Source organism: Strongylocentrotus purpuratus, unplaced genomic scaffold (genome assembly GCF_000002235.5).
Source record: "Strongylocentrotus purpuratus isolate Spur 01 unplaced genomic scaffold, Spur_5.0 spur5_scaffold_21, whole genome shotgun sequence".
Lineage (NCBI taxonomy): Eukaryota > Metazoa > Echinodermata > Echinoidea > Camarodonta > Strongylocentrotidae > Strongylocentrotus > Strongylocentrotus purpuratus.
In genome coordinates this window covers 26,677,063-26,695,846 of record NW_022145607.1, presented here as the reverse complement: position 1 = coordinate 26,695,846, position 18,784 = coordinate 26,677,063, and the positions used below count along the sequence as shown (strand labels likewise).

Sequence of the window (18,784 nt, the reverse complement as noted above, 5' to 3'; positions counted from 1 at the left end):
CTCAATACAAGGAATTTCATAAGTTGACCTCTGTGACCTATGACGTTTGACCTACGTACTCCAAAATCTAATCAGATCGTCTTCCTATGGTGATAAATACTATTCCCGAGTCTTAAGTTTAAATCTTAAATGGTTCTTGAGATATTGTGATAACGGTCAAACGGGACGGACGTACGGACGTACGGACGGACAACCCGAAAACATGATGCCTCCGGCACCACATTCGGTGGCGGAGGCATAAAAATAAAAAAAATACATAGCAACTTGTAAAGTACAAGTGTTTCTGTTTATCAAACGCTTTCAAAAATAAATATCCTTCATACCTTTTATGTTTGGGTGCACCTCCTCTGGAAGCTCTGTGTACAATGAGAAACGTTTCGATAAAAATTGATTAAAGTTCATGCATCTTTGAAAACAAATCATATTCATGACAGAATATCAAAACGTACAGAAAGTAGAGGGTATGAGAAACACTATTCAATTTTTTACTTAACACGTACCCTCTCTGTTTAAACTAAGATGGAATATGAATTACTGAGTACTGTAAGCATAGAATGATTACCGTACTCTAAATATAGAGTGAGTTTATACAAAAGGGGTTGATATCATTCTCCACTTGGGTTTGCCAAGCTGGAGGACGAAGTATTATTGCACAACTGTACACTAACCAAATGTATCATTCTCTATTTGGGGGAAGCAAGATTGAGTATGAAGAATTTCATTTGGGCTTACCAAGATGGAGGACAAAGTATTTGTTGCACAACTATACACGAACCAAAGGTATCATTCTCTATTTGGGGGAAGCAAGATGGAGTATAAAGAATTTCATTTGGGCTTAACAAGATGGAGGACAAAGTATTTGTTGCACAACCATACACTGACCAAATGTACAAGTATCATTCTCTATTTGGGGGAAGCAAGATGGAGTATGAAAAATTAAATTTGGGCTTACCAAGATGGAGTGTGAAGTACTGGCTGTCAAGGTAGAGAGTGACTTTCAGGGTCTTTTCTTTCAGATCCACTATCACATAGTCCGTGGTGAAGTACTGGAATGGATAAAGAAATAGCCCCATTGCATGTGTAAGAGGTTAAAGTCATTCAGAACATCTTAATTGTACTAATAAAACATAAAATGCAATTTAAAAGAAAAAAGTGAAAGCTCACAAGATCATTATTTGTTTTAATCTCATAGGTTTCAAAAGTTGACAGAAGACTATTTTCAGTCATGTGGGTTAAAGCAAGACTTGCCAAATGATATATTAATTACTATATTTATATCAAAATTCAATTGTTTTGGGAATAGTACACATTGTGTGACTTCAATATCTTTTTCTACTGATCCTAGATCGACGTTGACACTGTTACCATATACCATTCTGTATTTATATTGTGACACATGCTTTTCACTTCCTATTATGCATGCAGTGCTTTGTATTGGGAAACTGAAGCATTTTGGAGTGCTATAAATGGTTCATTGACTTGACTGTCTATGGCTAGTGTGATATGCAAACCCCTTTGGAAGGGCATAGGAATATTTTGACATAGGGATGTTATGTCAAAATATGATATGTGCTTCCAGACAATTCTTTGAATAAGTAGTACACCCCTGAAGAAGAATTGTGGAGGCGTCATGGTATAGCCATTCATTCAATTGAATCTCAATCTAAAAGTCGAGGTTTCGAGTTTCAGCCCGGCACTAACGTCTTTTGGGAAGACATTAATCCACATTTGCCACTCTCCACCCAGGTGAACTAAGAGGGTAACCGGCAGCTGATGGGGTAATAATAATCGCAGGGCCCCTCAGGAAGAATAGCATTGATGCTGACGGGGCCTCCCTGGTTAAACCAATTATTTGTATTATCATAATTATCAATTAATATTACAGTCAAACCTGCTATAGTGACCACCTGTCTACAAAGACCACATTTTTTTGTTTCCCTTTAAAATGGTTTCTTATTGAAACATGTACTGAAGGAACCTGTCTACAAAGACCACTTCTTGTGTTTCCCTTGGGCGGTCTCTATAGACAGGTTTGACTGTATTATTGGATGTAAAATTTCAATAGGCTGTACTTACATGACACTTAACATAGATTGATACGACCACCTGATCACCCATTTGATACCAGTCATGTCTGAAAAAAGGGAAAGTGAGAGAAAACGTTAGTTTCATAATCAGTGTACACTACTGTACACATAAATGAATGGCACGTTTCACAACTGAGGGGGGCATTTCACAAAACATGTCATCAGTGACAATAGACAGTTTTTGTTATAAGCTACTGAAATCGTAGCTTCTCATTGGTTATCAACAGATTTGTCACTGATTTTTGTCATTTGTCATTGAAAAAAGGCTTTGCGAAATGGGCCCCTGGTGGCACAGCTCTTGATTGATTGTCACTTCAAAAATTCATAACTTTCTTTATATTCTTCGTTGAATTTTGCTCAAAATTTCACTGACCTGTTCCTCTCATGGTTCTGCTTTTATTATTAAATCTAACTTAATATCAGCGTGAACTTCCCCTTTAAACCATATCTAGATGATTTAAGGGGGGCTACATTACATTTAGGTTGCTTTAAATTTTAGTCCAACAATTCTTGAAAGCATCCTATATTAAAGGGGAAGAGTGAACTACTCTAAACAGGGTTCCCACAGAAATTTGAGAACCAAATTCCATGACTCTCCATGACTTTCCAGGACCCATTTATGCCTCCTGAGTCCACGACCAGATGTAAGTACCATTTTGGTATGTGTTGGTTGCAGCATAAAAATACCACGCCCATTGTCAGTTCAAACTGGAAGGCTACCATAGCTACACAAGGCCCACACCCACAATCAGTTTCCAAGACTTTCTGTGACTTTGGGATAATTTTGTTCTCATTTTTCATGACCTTCCTGAAGAATTTATTTCTCAATGACTTACCAGGTTTTCCCTTGACCGTGGGAAACCGTGTCTCGACCAAATCAAATCGATAACGAGGATAACAGAAGGCCTGTCCTCATCAGCTTGAGTTTGCCAAATAACCCGCTATTTTAACTATCCCAATCCCAAATTAACCCGTTAATTTGTGTCTTCATCAGCCCGCAGTTGCAATTAGCGAAATATTGGGTCAAGATAATATCCAGAGAAGTCTTGGTCTTGTTTCCAAATATCCCGCTATTTGGGAAATAGCAGGCTAATTTTGCCAGTCCGAGCTAGTTTGTGATGAGCGTATCGGTCCGGTGAAGATGCAATTTCGAGCTTCTGGGCCCCGTCTTACAAAGAGTTGATATCAATCACAACTATGTGCATAAGAGATAGGAGACTGCAAACTTACGATTGATTGGAGGACTTGCCATTGATTTAGATCAATCGCAACTCTTTGTAAGATGGGGCCTTGGATAATATCATGAGTCTGAAAACAGCGGGTTATTCGGCAAACTCGAGCTGATGAAGACAGGCCTAGAGACAATTCACTTACTTGGCTCTGACTTTGTTGTCTCTGCCCCTCAGCTTACACATATACCAGGGAATTTTTTCCACCGTGTCTGGCCATTTGATGGTATAGCTGCCCGCCTGCTCCATCTTGGACGGCGAGGATTTCTTGTCTAAAAGAAAGATTTTGAAAATAAAAAAAATAATGATAATGTGGGAGATCAACACCACATACATGTAAGAGCAACAGCCCATGAGACTGACAATTGCAAAAGGTTCACATAACCAGAGGATTTCTTGTCTAAAAGAAAGATTTTGAAAATAATAAAATAATGATAAAGTGGGAGATAAAGTCCATATAAGACCAACAGCCCATGAGACTGAGGTATGAGGTTCACACAAATATAAGATCATTAATTGTATGTCCTTAAAGGGGAAGTCCACCCTGATATTAAGTTGGTTTAAAGCCCAACTGCACTACTTATAGCTACTTGTGCCCTCTATATAGCAAACAATGCCTAATAGGTGCCTGTTGGTCCCCCATGATCCTCTTTTTATGTTAATTGAGAGTTGATTTGATGAGATAACCACCTGTCAGTGACCTTGCAGGCAGGTCTAATCCTCCCAGGGCAAAGTAGTGCAGACAGGATTTAACAAATGCTTTCAGGGATTTTTTGATTTTTTTTTTTTGAAAAAAAAATCATTTACAACTGAACTACTGTCATAACTTTGACGAAATGTGAAAAATAGTTATATCAGTGCATTTCCCCATTTTGAAGGGTGCCAGTGTCCAATTTGTGCCTAAAATGATTCTAGAAAAACCAAAATAAACTTCTTCTGCTTTCCCTTTAATTCAAACCAACTGCATTGTAGTTCCAATTTCTTGTTCATTTCAATCACTTAACCGTAAAATCCTACATGACCAAAGTTCTATTTCCATCAAAGGAGTCTCACATCTCTGCGCTCTAAAAGTCATGGAGCACATCCAATGTACCAAATGATCCTCCTTCCATAATAAATTGCAAACATCACTCAGTTGAACAAAGCAACAATGAGCTTCTTCGTCCATGAATGATTCCATGTTCTAATTTACAACAAGGCAAGAAACAGGCCAAGGCCTTCATATTTTTATTAATCTATAAATTGTGCCTTAATGCGTTTTTTAAAAGTATCCTTCACACAGATGTATAATGTGCGTGACATTACTGTTTCCTTAAATAATACATAGTTGCACCTGGGGACTCTAGTTGTTATGGAAATATGCTTTAAAAATATGTGTGTGAAAGGTTGAGATGAGACTCGAGTATAAAGGGGGATCAGACATTTGCCCCAGGCTTTTACATGTGATTTGTAGGGAAAAAAGGGAGAGACTGACAAACACCCCGAAGCTGATCAACTTTTGAAAAACAAATCAGTCCAAAAGTCAATGGAAAGCAATATTGTATGGATAGTGGCAATGGTATGGAAATCCTATTTGATTATTTTTGTTGAAATTATCCCCACAAAAATTCTGGGATTATTCCTACCATCCTATGGTACAAATTATTGTTATTATTTTCATTGAAATGAAACACTTATTTTTCTCTCACTATAAAATGTCGATAATTTACCTCCAGATTTTTTCATATTTTTCCTTCTATTCTAAGCCCCACTGATGAATCTTTAAACTGCAAGTACTTTCACCCAAAGATTTCACCTCAGATTGGTTTGGATGGGGTGCGCAGCTCAAGCCTCAAAACGCCTACCCACTTTTAGAGGTCATTTTGGGAGATTTTTCTCGGAATAAAGGCCCATTTTTCACCATTTTTGAATTTTGAAAAAAACGGACCCATGTTAAGGGATTTTTGTGCGAAAAGTGACCCATTAGAGTGGCACATCCCCTATTTCTTAATATGTGAGTACCCCCCCCCCCCCCCCCCCCCCCCCGGGCATTGAACTAACTATAAACATTACAATACATACAAATTACCCACAAAATTATGAAAAAAGAGATGGAGCATTTCACTTCCGTCTGCACAAATTAACTGTTAGAATTTCACTCGTGCATGACTTCAAAAGGGTCTGCTAGAATAAAAATATTTGAATAGAATTCTCAAAGGAAAAGCTGTATTTCACCTCAAAATACAGATTTGTATTTTGTAAATAAGGGTCTTTGTGTAAGATTGCCCAAACTTGAACCCCATGAACAGGCAAGCAAATTAACGTGATTTGTGAAGTTTATTAAAGCCCCACTGTACTACTTGTAGCTACTTGCTCCCTCTATATAGAAAACTTCCCCAATCGGTGCCTGTTGGTCCCCCATGATCCTCTTTTTCTTATGTTAATTAAGAGCTGAGTTAAATGAGATAGCCACCTGTCAGTGACCTCGCTGGGTGGTCTAATCCCTTCTGGCTGAACTACTACAGCCGGCCTTTAAACTATGCATGGCTTTTCAAAGAGTTGTTGGTCTGCTTGTAAATAGTGCACAGAACTTGTTTTCCAGCTGGGAAATGGCTTCTATAGAATTGTGGCATACCAACGGCAGAATTTGTCACAAAAGGCTGCCCCTCTGTAATAGACTCTGATGATCTGATCAGACAGCTTTTATTAATGGCCATTGCCAATTTGTAGCACTGACAATATACGTACACATCACAGATTGTCTGATTTTCTTTCAGATTCAATGCACTGGAAATGGAATGCAAGTGATACATGTACACTGTAGATATAAAAAAAGATATGTCCATGTAATTGCAAAGTCCATGATAAATGTATATCGTTAGAAATAAAACAATTTTTTTTTAAAGGACTTACACAATTTTATTACTTGTATGTCAAGAACTGTGTCCTCTCCTTCTCTTCTACTCACTCCTCTCTCCATCCTCTTCCCCTCTTCTCTCTCTTGCTCTTGCTCTGTTCTCTTTTGGTCTCTCTCTTCTCTCTCTCTCTGTTTCTCCCTTCTCTCTCTGATATATACATACTTGTAATATTAGGGATAATATGACAAATTTTCCAAGGACTTACATGTACAGTGTATGTTATTACTTTACCTACATGTACAGGTGTATATGTCAAGAAATGTGCCCTCTCTGTACCCATCTCCTTTTCCCTTTCTCTCTTTCCAATTATTGCATAAATATGTCATGCAGTGGGTATAAAAAATTCTCCATGTACGCACTTACATTTATTTGTCACTACGAAGGAATAAACCTCACTTTGCCTGAAGCCAGGCTAAATGGTTTGCAATGAATAAATGTTCAGTAGTTCCCAAGTCCCAAATAATGTATATTGTGTGCATTTGTCTTTACTCTTTAGTGACTAAGATGGATCAATTCGCCCTGGGCTCCAAATTAGCTTTTTTCACAAACACTATAAGGTTGTAGAGGCCTTTACAGGGTTTTTGTGCTTTGGGTCCCTGTAAAAGATTTGAAATTTGGGGGTCTTGGGTTAAAATTAGGGAAGGGGGGGGGGGATTGCGCTATTTGCCCTAAATAAGTGAGTCCTACAATGTACATTGACTAACCTGGTACTTTGAAGAATGCCAGGGGGTCTCCTTTCTGCAGGGGTCCAATGTGACACTTCTCAAGCATAGACTCTACATTCACCCACCTATGTACCTGTGAGAGAGAGAGAGAGAGAGAGAGAGAGAGAGAGAGAGAGAGAGAAAGAGAGAGAGAGAGAAAGAGGGGAGAGAAGAGAGAGAGAGAGAGAGAAATAAGGGGGGGGGGTGCGGAAATGTTAAATGACATTTTGAAGGTACAAAAAGCAAAATTGATTTTCAAAGTTAAAAAGGTAACCAGCCAAGAGAAATTGAACAAAATTCACTAAATTATGATAATATCAACAATAATAATAATAATAACAATAATAGTACAATAATTATAATAATTATAAGAATAATAGTAATATTAAAAGTTATATTGATAATATAATACAATGTATTGTTTACCTAGGGTAGCCTCATTAGTATTTATACTGTGCTCCCTGAGGGATCTGCAATCATAATACATAATAGATTTTACTTACATGTATCTTCTGATCAGTGTGGAATAATCACCACCTGAACAGGTACAGATTATGTATGAACATAAATGATGTACTGTATGTGCATAAATTATGTAGACAGTGTGCATAAATCATGTACCGGTATGTGCATTATAAATTATGTATGTAATTTCACTGATATGAGCTTGCATCAATAATTACCTCATTAAAGAGATCTGTTGCATCTATACCAAGTCCTTTCATTAACTCCTCTGCACCACCTGGGTGATACTCCATGTATGGGGTCACATTGTACACTTGACCTGTCAGAGGTCAAAGGTTAGAAAAGGTCAAAGAATTAAAGTATTATTCGACTGTGAAACTCCTCTGTGAGATGAAAAAGGAGGGACTCATTTTCCCAAATGTTCATAATTCTGAAACACAAATTTCCCTTTCCACTTTCCAGAAGCTCGGAAAACAAAATAGGGATCATAATTCTGAACATTTGCTGTGTTATGACACCACAGAGTGAAAAACGGTCTGATCTGGACGCAGTACCTTGCAATAAGAATTTGAATGAATTATTACCTACTTTGAAAATTATCACTGATTACGGCAACATCAAATGTCTACATCAACCAGAAATACTCCTTACTCAGTAACTTTGTTGAAGGTTGATGAAAAAAATGCTATTCCTTTTACTGTACTTGTACCCTCAGACATGCAAAAAATACTTTAACAAATTCTCAAAACACAAAGTCTCCCAACCATTTTTGAATTTTTCCAACAGTTTTTTTTTTTCCATTAAAAAATTGAACATAAGACAGGCTTTCAAAGAGCCAATTCATTGCTTTGTGACGATTTACATTCACTTAAAATGTAATTAAATTGTAATAATAAATTGTGTAGAGGTGTTGTGGTCGAGTGGATACGTCGCCGGACTGTCGATCACAAGGTCCGCGGTTCGAGTCCCACCGCCACACTAATGTCCTTTGGCAAGACATTGATCTACATTTGCCACACTCCACCCAGGTGAAGTAAATGGGTACCTGGTAGGAATTTATTCCTTGAAATGCTAGAGCGTCGTATGGCAGCCGTGCTAAAGCCAGGGTAATAATCGGGAGCGCCAGGAGGGTCAAATCTGACTGACATGAGCGCTATACAAGAACCCACTATTATTATTATTATAATTAATATAGTTGGGAGGATTATGGAATTGATCAGGTCATTTTTCCCTAATTTTTATCATTAATAATGGTCCGTTTTCACTCAAACTTTCAGATTATCTTTAATTGTACACCTAGCATTGAAGTCATTACCTTTAATAGCACCATTTTCTCTCACAAATCTGAACAATGTTACCAAGTCCCTTTAGTAAAATACAAAATAAAGTACCATCAATGGCTTTCTGTACCAAGCAAAACTAGATCACAAAACACCTTGTCCCAGGATGCAAGCAAGCATGAAGAGTCAAGAGCCTTCACGTACAGTTCTCCCTTCTGTTCCACCGCAAAATCGTAAAAAACTACTAGCCTGTTGTTCCAGTGCTCATGAATACAAAAGTTGACTTGGACTTTAACACAGCGTGTTGTCATGTCTAAAAATAGACCTTAACATTTTCCCATGCTGTTACCAGACAATAGAGGAGCTGGTGTAGACTTTTCTTGCTTTGTTATGTAACAAATCTCTAAATCAATGGTTGTGTGTACATTTGTACTACTGGTATAGAGGATACATGTACACAAGTATTGTCCGAGTGTCTAGTGACAGTAACTTTGCCTCAGCGACATTGATTTTGCTCACTTTTGCTCACAGCTTTATGCTGCCAACAGTAAGAGAGGGGGAAGAGCTAGGGTGATTGGATTTACATTAGCTTATAGGCCTTAGGGTTAAGATGAGGTATTGTTTCGTCCATACTTCAGTTCAGAACAATTTGGCATTCAATTATCGCCAGAGCATACAGTGCAGTGTAAAAAATACTTTTCTATTTTTACGACAGCTCTTTTAGGATCTGATATTGTACATGTACATGTGCAATTTTCTCAAAGGGATATTTAATAAATTTGTTTTTCACTAGAGCTCTTTTAAAGCTTTTGAAAGTTACTTGAATTTGCTTGCAGTTCCAGTGTATTTTTAGCGCGAATGCAGTGTATATAATGTTGTGAATATGTTCAAAGTACAAAGTTAATTTCATAACACCAGACTTTTTTCTTTCTGGGTGACCCTAAATTTGTCTCTATATTGTTTGCTCTTAGGATGACTTCATAATTTTCCCCATGACATTCTTTTCTGATCGATGCCCTCTAAAAAGAACTTCAATAAACTTGAACAGCAGCATTTGTAAACTTGTCCTCTATCAGGAATGAAATGGCAACATGAATATGACACAGCAATATTGAAAAGATAAAAAGAAAATTAAGAAATAATCCGGAGACTACTCTTTATCTACATTTTATCAAAAAGGAAGGAATGATTCACCCAATAAAATAAACACCTCTTTGCAAATTCACAAAAGGTGGACAACTGTACAAATATTGACAAGGGGGCAAATATCCACAAGTGCTGGAATTCTGGGCAATTTTCCAATCTGTAGTACTAGGAGTAGGATTAGACTCTGTCCATGTTGAAATATGAGCGGAAGAAAAACACAATAGTCAAATCTGAAATTCAAATATGATTGTGCTGCACATAAGCAAGATTACAGCATAGAAAATTTAATAACAAATATGTTTAAGATATACACAGGGGACATGTACTTGACAAAGATTCACAGCTAAGGTAACCAAAATACAGTATTACTAATCTCTAACTCTTTGATTTGTAGATGAAGAGCAAAATATATTTGGCTTTTTATGATGTTTGCTTTGTCTACATATATCTATCTGGAATATTCCTTTTATTAGGTTTAAACACCTGATTTACAGGTTCATTCAAACATGCTTCTTATTTCATATTTCAAAACACACACACATGCTCAAATATAAATACAATTACAAAAAAGCCATTAAATCAAATTTAAAAAAAAAGAAAAAAAAAAAAGAAAAAAAAGACAAACTTATAATTTTTTAGGATTAAGAAATGATATCTACCGGTATTAAGCTAAGCTCCAGGTACATGTACAAGTACATGTTGTATTAAAAGGTTAAGATATTATGCAGCCACAAACCAAGTCTCTCCTATCTTTTTACACAATCAAAGCAAAATGTCAAGGTAAACCTGAAAAAAGGAAATGCAGCCAATTGGGATGGTAGTATGAAAGCCCTGTTTCACAGAGATCTATTTAGAGCTCCATTAATAAAATTGGTGCTCTGGAACTCCTTCCATCTATTCATTAATGCAATTTGTGGAGTGGTGGGCTCTATAGCAATCCCTACAGGCAAGAATCAGGCATTGTACAGTTGTTGTATGCATGTGGAGGGGTTGGGTGATGCTGATGCGTATGGGTTAGTACGTAGTAGAGTGTGACATACAGTGATTAGTGTAACTCAATAAAATTGGCTGTATCAAGGGAACCAATTAACCAAAGAAACACATAGCAGTTTCACAAAACTTAATTATCATCAGTGACAAATGACAGTTTTTGTTCAAAGCTAGTGAAATCCTTGCTTCTGATTGGTTATCAGCAGATTTGTCACTGATTTGAATGTCATTTGTCATTAAAAAAAAAAGGCTTTGTGAAACAGGTCAGAGCATTCATGAACAGCATAAAGAATAACATACACTTTTGAGTGAGGTTTGCAGTTACACCACGTACAATGTATTCTTTCGACAGGGTTAGTTGGCCCTTAAAGGGATCCACTCACGCTCTATCTCTTTCTCAGGCCCAACTAACCCTGTCCAAAAATACGTGGTGCAACCACAAACCTTGCTCATTACCATGGAAGCCTTCAAAGATTATTTACACGTAAAACCCTGCATATAGAAACAATGTCAGACTTGAGCACAGGAGCGTGAACCTCTCTCTACTCACGAGTTGGTTTCACCTTGATTTCACTGTGCATTACATTGTACCTTCTAACAGTAAATTCTCCCAACCATTTTTGTATTTTCCCTAACTTTTTTTTCATGAAAATAAGACATAAAGACAGGCTTTTACAATACTTCAACACTTATTTGTCTGGAATGGTATACAGTGTCAATTCATTGCATTGTGACGATTTACATTCACCTAAAATGTAATTAAATTGTAATAATATAGTTCGGAGAATTAAGGATTTGATCAGATGAGTTTTTCCCAATTGTTATTATTAGTTTTCACTCAAACTCTTTAATTGTACATCTAGCATTGAAGTCACTACATGTACCTCGACCAGCACCATTTTCTCTCATCTGAACAATGTTACCAGGGAGGTGAAAGAAAAGGAGGCGAAACTCTTGTAATTTATTCAAACACATTCTTGAGTTCTAAAGCGTAACAATGGGATGTGTAACATTCCACTTGGCTTTGAAGTTCCATGCTCCGAACCGCGCTTCCATTGCGGGGACTTTCGGAAGCCAGGCTCCAGTTTTACATTTATTACAAAATATTAAATTACCGGCAAAATTTCAGTGTAAATCAAAAACTTTATATGGGGATTTTATTGGGAATAGTGCAACAAACAAATTTTCAAATTTAAAACTCCGTTCTTCCTTTAATTTGTGTGCCAGAGTTGGTAAAAGAAAAATTACATCCTGTCAAAAACTCAATATTTTAGGACGATGCGCTAATTTGTGCATGCTTTAATGTCCCGTTATTTGATCCATGGTTTACAATCTTCAATAACATTAAGTTTGCTAATGCGTTTTTTCGCGTTTTTTTTTGTATTTTTCAAGTTTAAAAAAGGATGAAAGTACACAAGTTTGTGTTCGCTTGTTCTACTCTTTACACATTCAACAATGGATGAGAAATCATTGGAAGGGACAGCGAACAGTTGCAGTGATACCATTTTCTGATGTAGGAATTCTAACTCCTGAAATTTCATGCGCTCTTTTATCTCACCACCAGGTCAACAGTTGCAGATTAGCGCATAACTTTTCGGCGGCTTGGAGCATGGGGTCAAAGGAGAGCGGCTTGATTCCAGTCCTTCTCTATCACGTCCCTGATGTTACCAAGTTCTTTTAATATCAGTTGTTACATGTACCGTAGTAACAAAGACATAACGTTTTATATGTAACTCAAAGCTTATCTGGTTCTCAATCCGAAGCCTGAAATAGAGTAGAGTGACTCCGCAAAAAAAGTTAATGTGACTCATACATGTATGAATCAATGGATTGTGCAATTTTCACCCTTCACAACCTTTTGTTACATTACGCCTTGAGGACCTAAACATCAAGCTGATAGCCATAGAATAGCTTGACTCAGACAAATGCTTGTTCACGATTTCACAATAAAATTAAAAAATGCTTTGCAATGTATGGGAAACATTGGAGCTGACTACCAAGCAATGCATGGCATTTGTAGGTCTTTAGCCATTGTACATTTACATATCTCTACCTAGCTACATGTACTGTAGTACCTGTAGGCAACTCACGAATATTTAATATAATAAAATCTACAATTTGCATGTGTTTTGAAAGCTTTACATGATTGATGTAAAAGTACAAGCAAAGTAAAGGCTATTTCTAATGGAAAAATTTAGCAGAATATTTTATATTAAAAGCTGTCAGTCAGATGGCTGATTGCCAAACTACTGAAGGCAAAAATTTTTTGACACAAAAATAATAACCATTCAATCGTCTAAACCCTCTATTTTCAACAATACAAATCAGAGAGAAACCTATATCACAAAACTAATGCCTATGGAATACAACTTACAATTCAAAAGTCAACATCTATGTAGAAAGCAATAAATCTTTTTGATATTACATGTAAATACACTGTCTTCAACAGAGCTTTAAAGATTTAAATGCTAGTCTTCAATTCAAGCAGTTAAGACGCTTATTTATGCTTGTTTTGTTTGCCTTACATGTATGCTTTGTTCTGTTAGTTTGCAACTATATACAGTAGTTATTTTTTTTTGAAGAATCAGGGCTTTTAACTGACACTTACAAACTGTACAATTGCGAAGCTCAATTCAGCTTGACTAAAAACACCTGGCTTCTTTGTCTTTTATTCTTTGGAAACAAAAACAAAAACATGTGACATGGTGTCTAAAACTTGTACTCCTTTATTGACATGTCAACTATTGAAACTCCCTTCCTGGACTTTAATATTTTGCATGTATTGGAGTCTGTGCAGCCAGACTCGTACTGAATCTACATGTAATATTGTAATCTCATAGCACATTATAGTTGTATTATGATTGCATTATGATTGCATTACCCTCGCATTACTTCCCTACATGTATTTGCTACTTTGAAAGTGCATTGGAATTTTGTCCTGGCTTTAGCTTCGGCAACTACAGTCAGTGCGTAATGTAAATGTATTTCAAGGAATAATGCCAACAGGAACCTACTGCACCTGGGTCTACGTTGGCAAATGTATTCATATATTGTTGTTGCGCTTTGTGTTTGTTCACATGCCGTATGATTGTTATTTTCTTCATGCCACAAAGTTCAACATACAGGGTGTACATGCAATCTTTCAAAAAGTTATTATGCTTCATGAATGTACTTGAATTCTGTTATGTTATGTTATTTTACCGTTACTTCTTAAATCTATTCACACGTACACGTATCACCAGCGGACGTGGAGAACCTCATGACAGAATGGAAATTCTTTGAGGTAATCCTCAGGCGTCCGCTGGTGGCATTTCCACTGTCTTACAACTCTTTCATGTTATGTGCAATGTGTTGTCATTTCTATTTTGTTTAATTAATACATACTACATGGAAATGAAATAAATAAAATAAATAAAATAAATCAATGTAGATTACATGTATAATAATATTAATATTCTATGTTCATATCTGTAGTGCTTACATGTAGATAATGTATCTAAGTTCTTTACAGATATGTACATTGTATTATTAACCCGGGCATCGGATTCAGGATTGCCCGTAGACAATGTTTGCACATTCTCAGCCAGGCGCCATCTTACGGACGTTCACATCCTACCGGAAACCCATTTAACACCTGGGTAGAGAGTGGCAAATGTAGATTTAAGGTCTTGCCAAAAGAAGTTGGTGCCAGGCTGGGATTTGTAAACTGTATCTTGTGATCTACAGTCTGATGACTTATCCAATAGACCACAACACCTCTCATGCCTTGCCAAAGAAAACTGGTGCTGTGTAATATTTTTACATCCAGTCATGTGTTCAACTTTTTATCTGCCTTGGTCGACTTATGGAACAAACACTGGACCACCATAGTTGACTTTTCTCACACACACAAAATGTAAAAAATACTAAATCAAATTGTTTGAACATAGGATTTAAATCCCCAGTGGATAAAGAGTTAAAACAACTCTACCAAGACACCGCTATTACTACTAGGAGATTTTGTTTTCCTGCACACTTGTACCCAGAGGTCTGTAAAATATCAAAGCACATTACAAATATATTTCCTCTGATGCACACACCATATGCGAGTTTGAAGTGAAAAAATATTCAGGATTGAAGGAGGCAAAAGAAATCAAGATGAGAAGGAGCAGGCAAAGGAGGAGAAGGAAGAGCAGGAGAAGGGAGAAGAGAAAGAGGGAGAAGAGAAAGAGGAGGAAGAGGAGGAAGAGGAAGAGGAGGAAGAGGAAGAAGAGGAGGAGGAAGAAGAGAAAGAGGGAGAAGAGAAAGAGGAGGAAGAGGAGGAAGAAGAAGATGTAGAAGCAAAAGAAGAAGAAGAAGAAGAAGAAGAAGAAGAAGAAGAAGAAGAAGAAGAAAAGGAGGAGGAGGAGGAGAAGGAGGAGAAGAAGAAGAAGGAGGACGAGGACGAGGACGAGAAGAAGAAGAAGAAGCAGAAGGAGAACTCACCTCTGATTGCCAGCCAGCCATCATCTATCTTGTTATGCTTGGCCAGCTCTTCTTCCGAGACGTCCATCTTCTGGCCCTGGACGCCATTCAGCTTCTTACCCTGCTGCTTGCCTAGCCGGACCCAGTCCATCAGGGAGCGGCCAGGCTTCAGGGCAGCCTTGATGCGGCTAGAGGACCCACTCGGAACGGACAGCGAGGAGGAGCCGCCTGCCCTCTGGGGTGAGTTCATGGCAGGGAACTGCTGCTGCTGCTGCGGCGGGGAAAGACTCATCTTTGGGTTCATGCTATGCAAACCTGCAATGACAAGCAAAAAATAAGTATAATGACAAGCAAATAATAAGTATAATAACAAAGTGGATTCGTGGACCAATCACTCTCAAAATAGGAATTGATAAAAATCATCTTCAAAACTGCATGACACACTCACATAGATCTAGATCTAGTCAGTAGGGTCTAGATAAACATTAAGATGCACCTGGGGGGGGGGGGGGGGGTTGGGTGCAGGATGTTTACTCTGATTTACACATCTGTGTAGGTGTGTGCTTTAGTAAGAGATTGTCTGACGACAATCCAGCTCATTTTAAAAACAAATAGGAGAAAAGCAAAAATTATTGTTCAAACTCCTTCAAATGTGATGCTCTAAATTGACTAAAATCATTTTGATACAGGAATGACTGGAATAAAATAAATCAGTTGATTTCCATTTAAAATTCCACACAAACTATATTAATGCTCCTAGTATTGATTCAGCCGTCACGCCGTGTCAATAACAATGTTAACATGGTCAATGCGACAATAATTTATATTCATAAAAAGTTCTTTAAGACTAGACCCCTACGTAGAAAATCACGTACGGGACCGAAGTAAACTATGCGGTCGAAGTCAACAACCGCTCTCTCGTTTAACTCCCAAAGTGCACGGTTTTGCCTAAAAATTGTCAATTCAAATTCAAATTGCAAAATTAAGAAAGCCTACTAATGAAGTATTAACATCGAAGATTACAGAAATAACTTGAAGTAGAATGTCATACCTGTGCAATTTCGCTCAGTGGCAACAAATATTTTGGTGATCGACTTTGGTTTTTCAACTAACTGAAGTTATCGACTAATATATCACATGCTCCATGCATGATGAAACGGGGATGAAACATACCGAGACATACACTGTTTTGTTGTAATCCAGCTATAGGTCCTTTGATTTGTTGTTGTTGTTGATTTAAAATAAAATTATAATTGAGCTTTACCTTTAAACGCGATTCGTTTTCTAGCAACTTATTTTCTTCAAGAAATGTTTGCCTTATGTGTATAAGTTATACTTAATCTGGATGTTCATCAATAAAATGGGCGTGGCACTTCTGTTTCGGTTTCTGTTTCGGTTGCGTCGGTATACTCGGGGTTTACTGTACTTGACCAACGTTTTGATTAGTATGGTCGTGTATGTGCTATGGCAAGTGGTTGTGGTATCTTGAGAAGCTTACTTAAGATGGGGGAGGAGGGGTATCGATTTTCAAATCCCCCCCCCCCCCCCCCCCCCTCTAAGAAATCCTGGATCTGCGCCTGTAAATATAGCGTAAATGTTATTGATTATAGTTCCCCTGTTCTTGATACTATTATTGTTTCAAACAGATTTGTAATTTATATTAATTTCTTGATGTTGTGAGTCTTGTGACTTAATTTTATACAAGAATATTACTTTGAGCCACTGGCGTACTGGTGGGGGAGCTAGGGGGGGCGCCAGCCCCCCCAAATAAAATTGAACCATGACTTATTTTCAATTCCATATACAAGTGATGTATAAATGTTCGTGATATCACATGATTTTCAACAAAATGCTCGTTTCTCCATTTGAGTTGCAAACTGACACATTCCCAAATGGCCAGGAATTAAGAGCATATGTTTTTTTATAGTCACTAAGGGGCCGTGGCCCTAACAGTAACACTAGTAAAAAAATCCTTTCCAGAAGCAACTGTAACACTGCACATGTACCGTTAAAGGTACTATGTCCCTTTTGCAGCCAACCTCAAATGCTGTAGAACTTTGCAGGAATTATGAATATGTCATGTATGTCCTATCTGTGAAATTTAAACGTTAGCAGTGTCCTCATATTCAAATTATGCAAGGAAAACCGTATACTTGCTAGACTTCAATGTCAGACAGTATTGAGTGACTGACTGGCTTTTTTTTCTTATTTGGTAATAACATACATGAAAAGAGTTGTAAAGGGTACATGAGCATTTGTCTACATCAATAACCCACTTCTTGTGATGGCCAAGATTAAACTGATTCAATCTTTGCGCAGCATAAAACGTATGACCATTCGGTACAATTGTCTGAAAATCAAGACTATTACTTTTGGGCTCTATAGCCCTAAAGTCGATTTGACAACTAATGGTCGTTATTTTCCCACTTGAAGACATTTTCAAGCCCCACCTTTTTTAGGGAAGTTCTAAATTAGTATTATCTTTCAAATGCAGTTGGAATTTAACTTTTTCATTTTTTTGGCCTGCAAATGGGACATAGTCCCTTTAAGGGGCCCAGTGGGGAAATTGAATTCAGACAAGATTAAGAGTATAGTGAACGGTACAGCGAATCGTCTTCTTTCTCTAATAATTTAATGAAACGGCAAAGCTTCCGCGCTTCGGGGGGGGGAACTGAATTCAGACTAGGATTAAGAGTCGAGAACGGTACAACGAATCGTCTTCCTTCTTTAATAATTTAATGAAGTGTCAAAGCTTCCGCGCTTTGCGCGGGAGGGTTAGGGTTAGGGTTAGGGTTAGGGCGGGAACTGAATTCAGACAAGGATTAAGAGTCGGAACCGGTACAATGAATCGTCTTCTTTCTCTTATAATTTAATGAAATGTCAAAGCTTCCGGGCTTCGCGCGGGAGGGGGAACTGAATTTAGACAAAAACACGATACAACGAATCGTCTTCTTTCTCTAATAATTTAATGAAATGTCAAAGCTTCCGCGCTTAGCGCGGGAGGGGGGAAACTGAATTCAGACAAGAACACGATACAACGAATCGTCTTCTTTCTCTGATTTTTTAATGAAAGGTGAAAGCTTCCGCGCTTTGCGCGGGATGGGCGAATATGAATTCAGACAAGGATTAAGAGTAATAGTTTAATAAAACGTCAGAGTTTCCGTGCTTCGCGCGATAAGGGCGAAAATGAATTCAGACTAGGATTAAGAGTCGAGAACGGTACAACGAATCGTCTTCCTTCTTTAATGAAGTGTCAAAGCTTCCGCGCTTCGCGCGGGAGGGGGGTGGAAACTGAATTCAGACAAGAACACGATACAACAAATCGTCTTCTTTCTCTGATTATTTAATGAAACGTGAAAGCTTCCGCGCTTCGCGCGGGATGGGCGAATATGAAATCAGCCAAGGATTAAGAGTAATATTTTAATAAAACGTCAGAGTTTCCGCGCTTCGCGCGACATGGGCGAAAATGAATTCAGACAAGGATTAAGAGTCGGAACCGGTACACTGAATCGTCTTCTTTCTCTAATAATTTAATGAAGTGTC

At 37.7% G+C, this 18,784-nt stretch overlaps 1 protein-coding gene across 1 annotated transcript; it reads right to left on the bottom strand.

Moving 5' to 3' along the window:
* Nucleotides 1-250: 250 nt before the first annotated feature.
* LOC115928353 (cytochrome b5 reductase 4-like) lies at nt 251-16,341 on the bottom strand. Its single transcript, XM_030995532.1, has 8 exons — nt 16,293-16,341; nt 15,263-15,556; nt 7,601-7,701; nt 6,918-7,011; nt 3,462-3,588; nt 2,077-2,134; nt 953-1,046; nt 251-356 (listed from the first exon to the last, which is right to left on the bottom strand). The coding sequence occupies exons 2-8, from the start codon at nt 15,543-15,545 to the stop codon at nt 301-303; spliced, it is 813 nt and encodes a 270-aa protein (XP_030851392.1). The 5' UTR covers nt 15,546-15,556; nt 16,293-16,341; the 3' UTR covers nt 251-300.
* Nucleotides 16,342-18,784: the final 2,443 nt, after the last annotated feature.

What these genes read in the sequence shown, in the direction of transcription:
- LOC115928353 (XM_030995532.1), bottom strand. Translation starts at nt 15,545, where the DNA reads ATGAACCCAAAGATGAGTCTTTCCCCGCCGCAGCAGCAGCAGCAGTTC. An exon ending in GACAACAAAGTCAGAGCCAA is followed by an intron (nt 2,135 to 3,461) that starts GTAAGTGAATTG and finishes CCCTTTTTTCAG; the next exon opens with ACATGACTGGTATCAAATGG. An exon ending in GTACTTCACACTCCATCTTG is followed by an intron (nt 357 to 952) that starts GTAAGCCCAAAT and finishes CATTGTACACAG; the next exon opens with AGCTTCCAGAGGAGGTGCAC.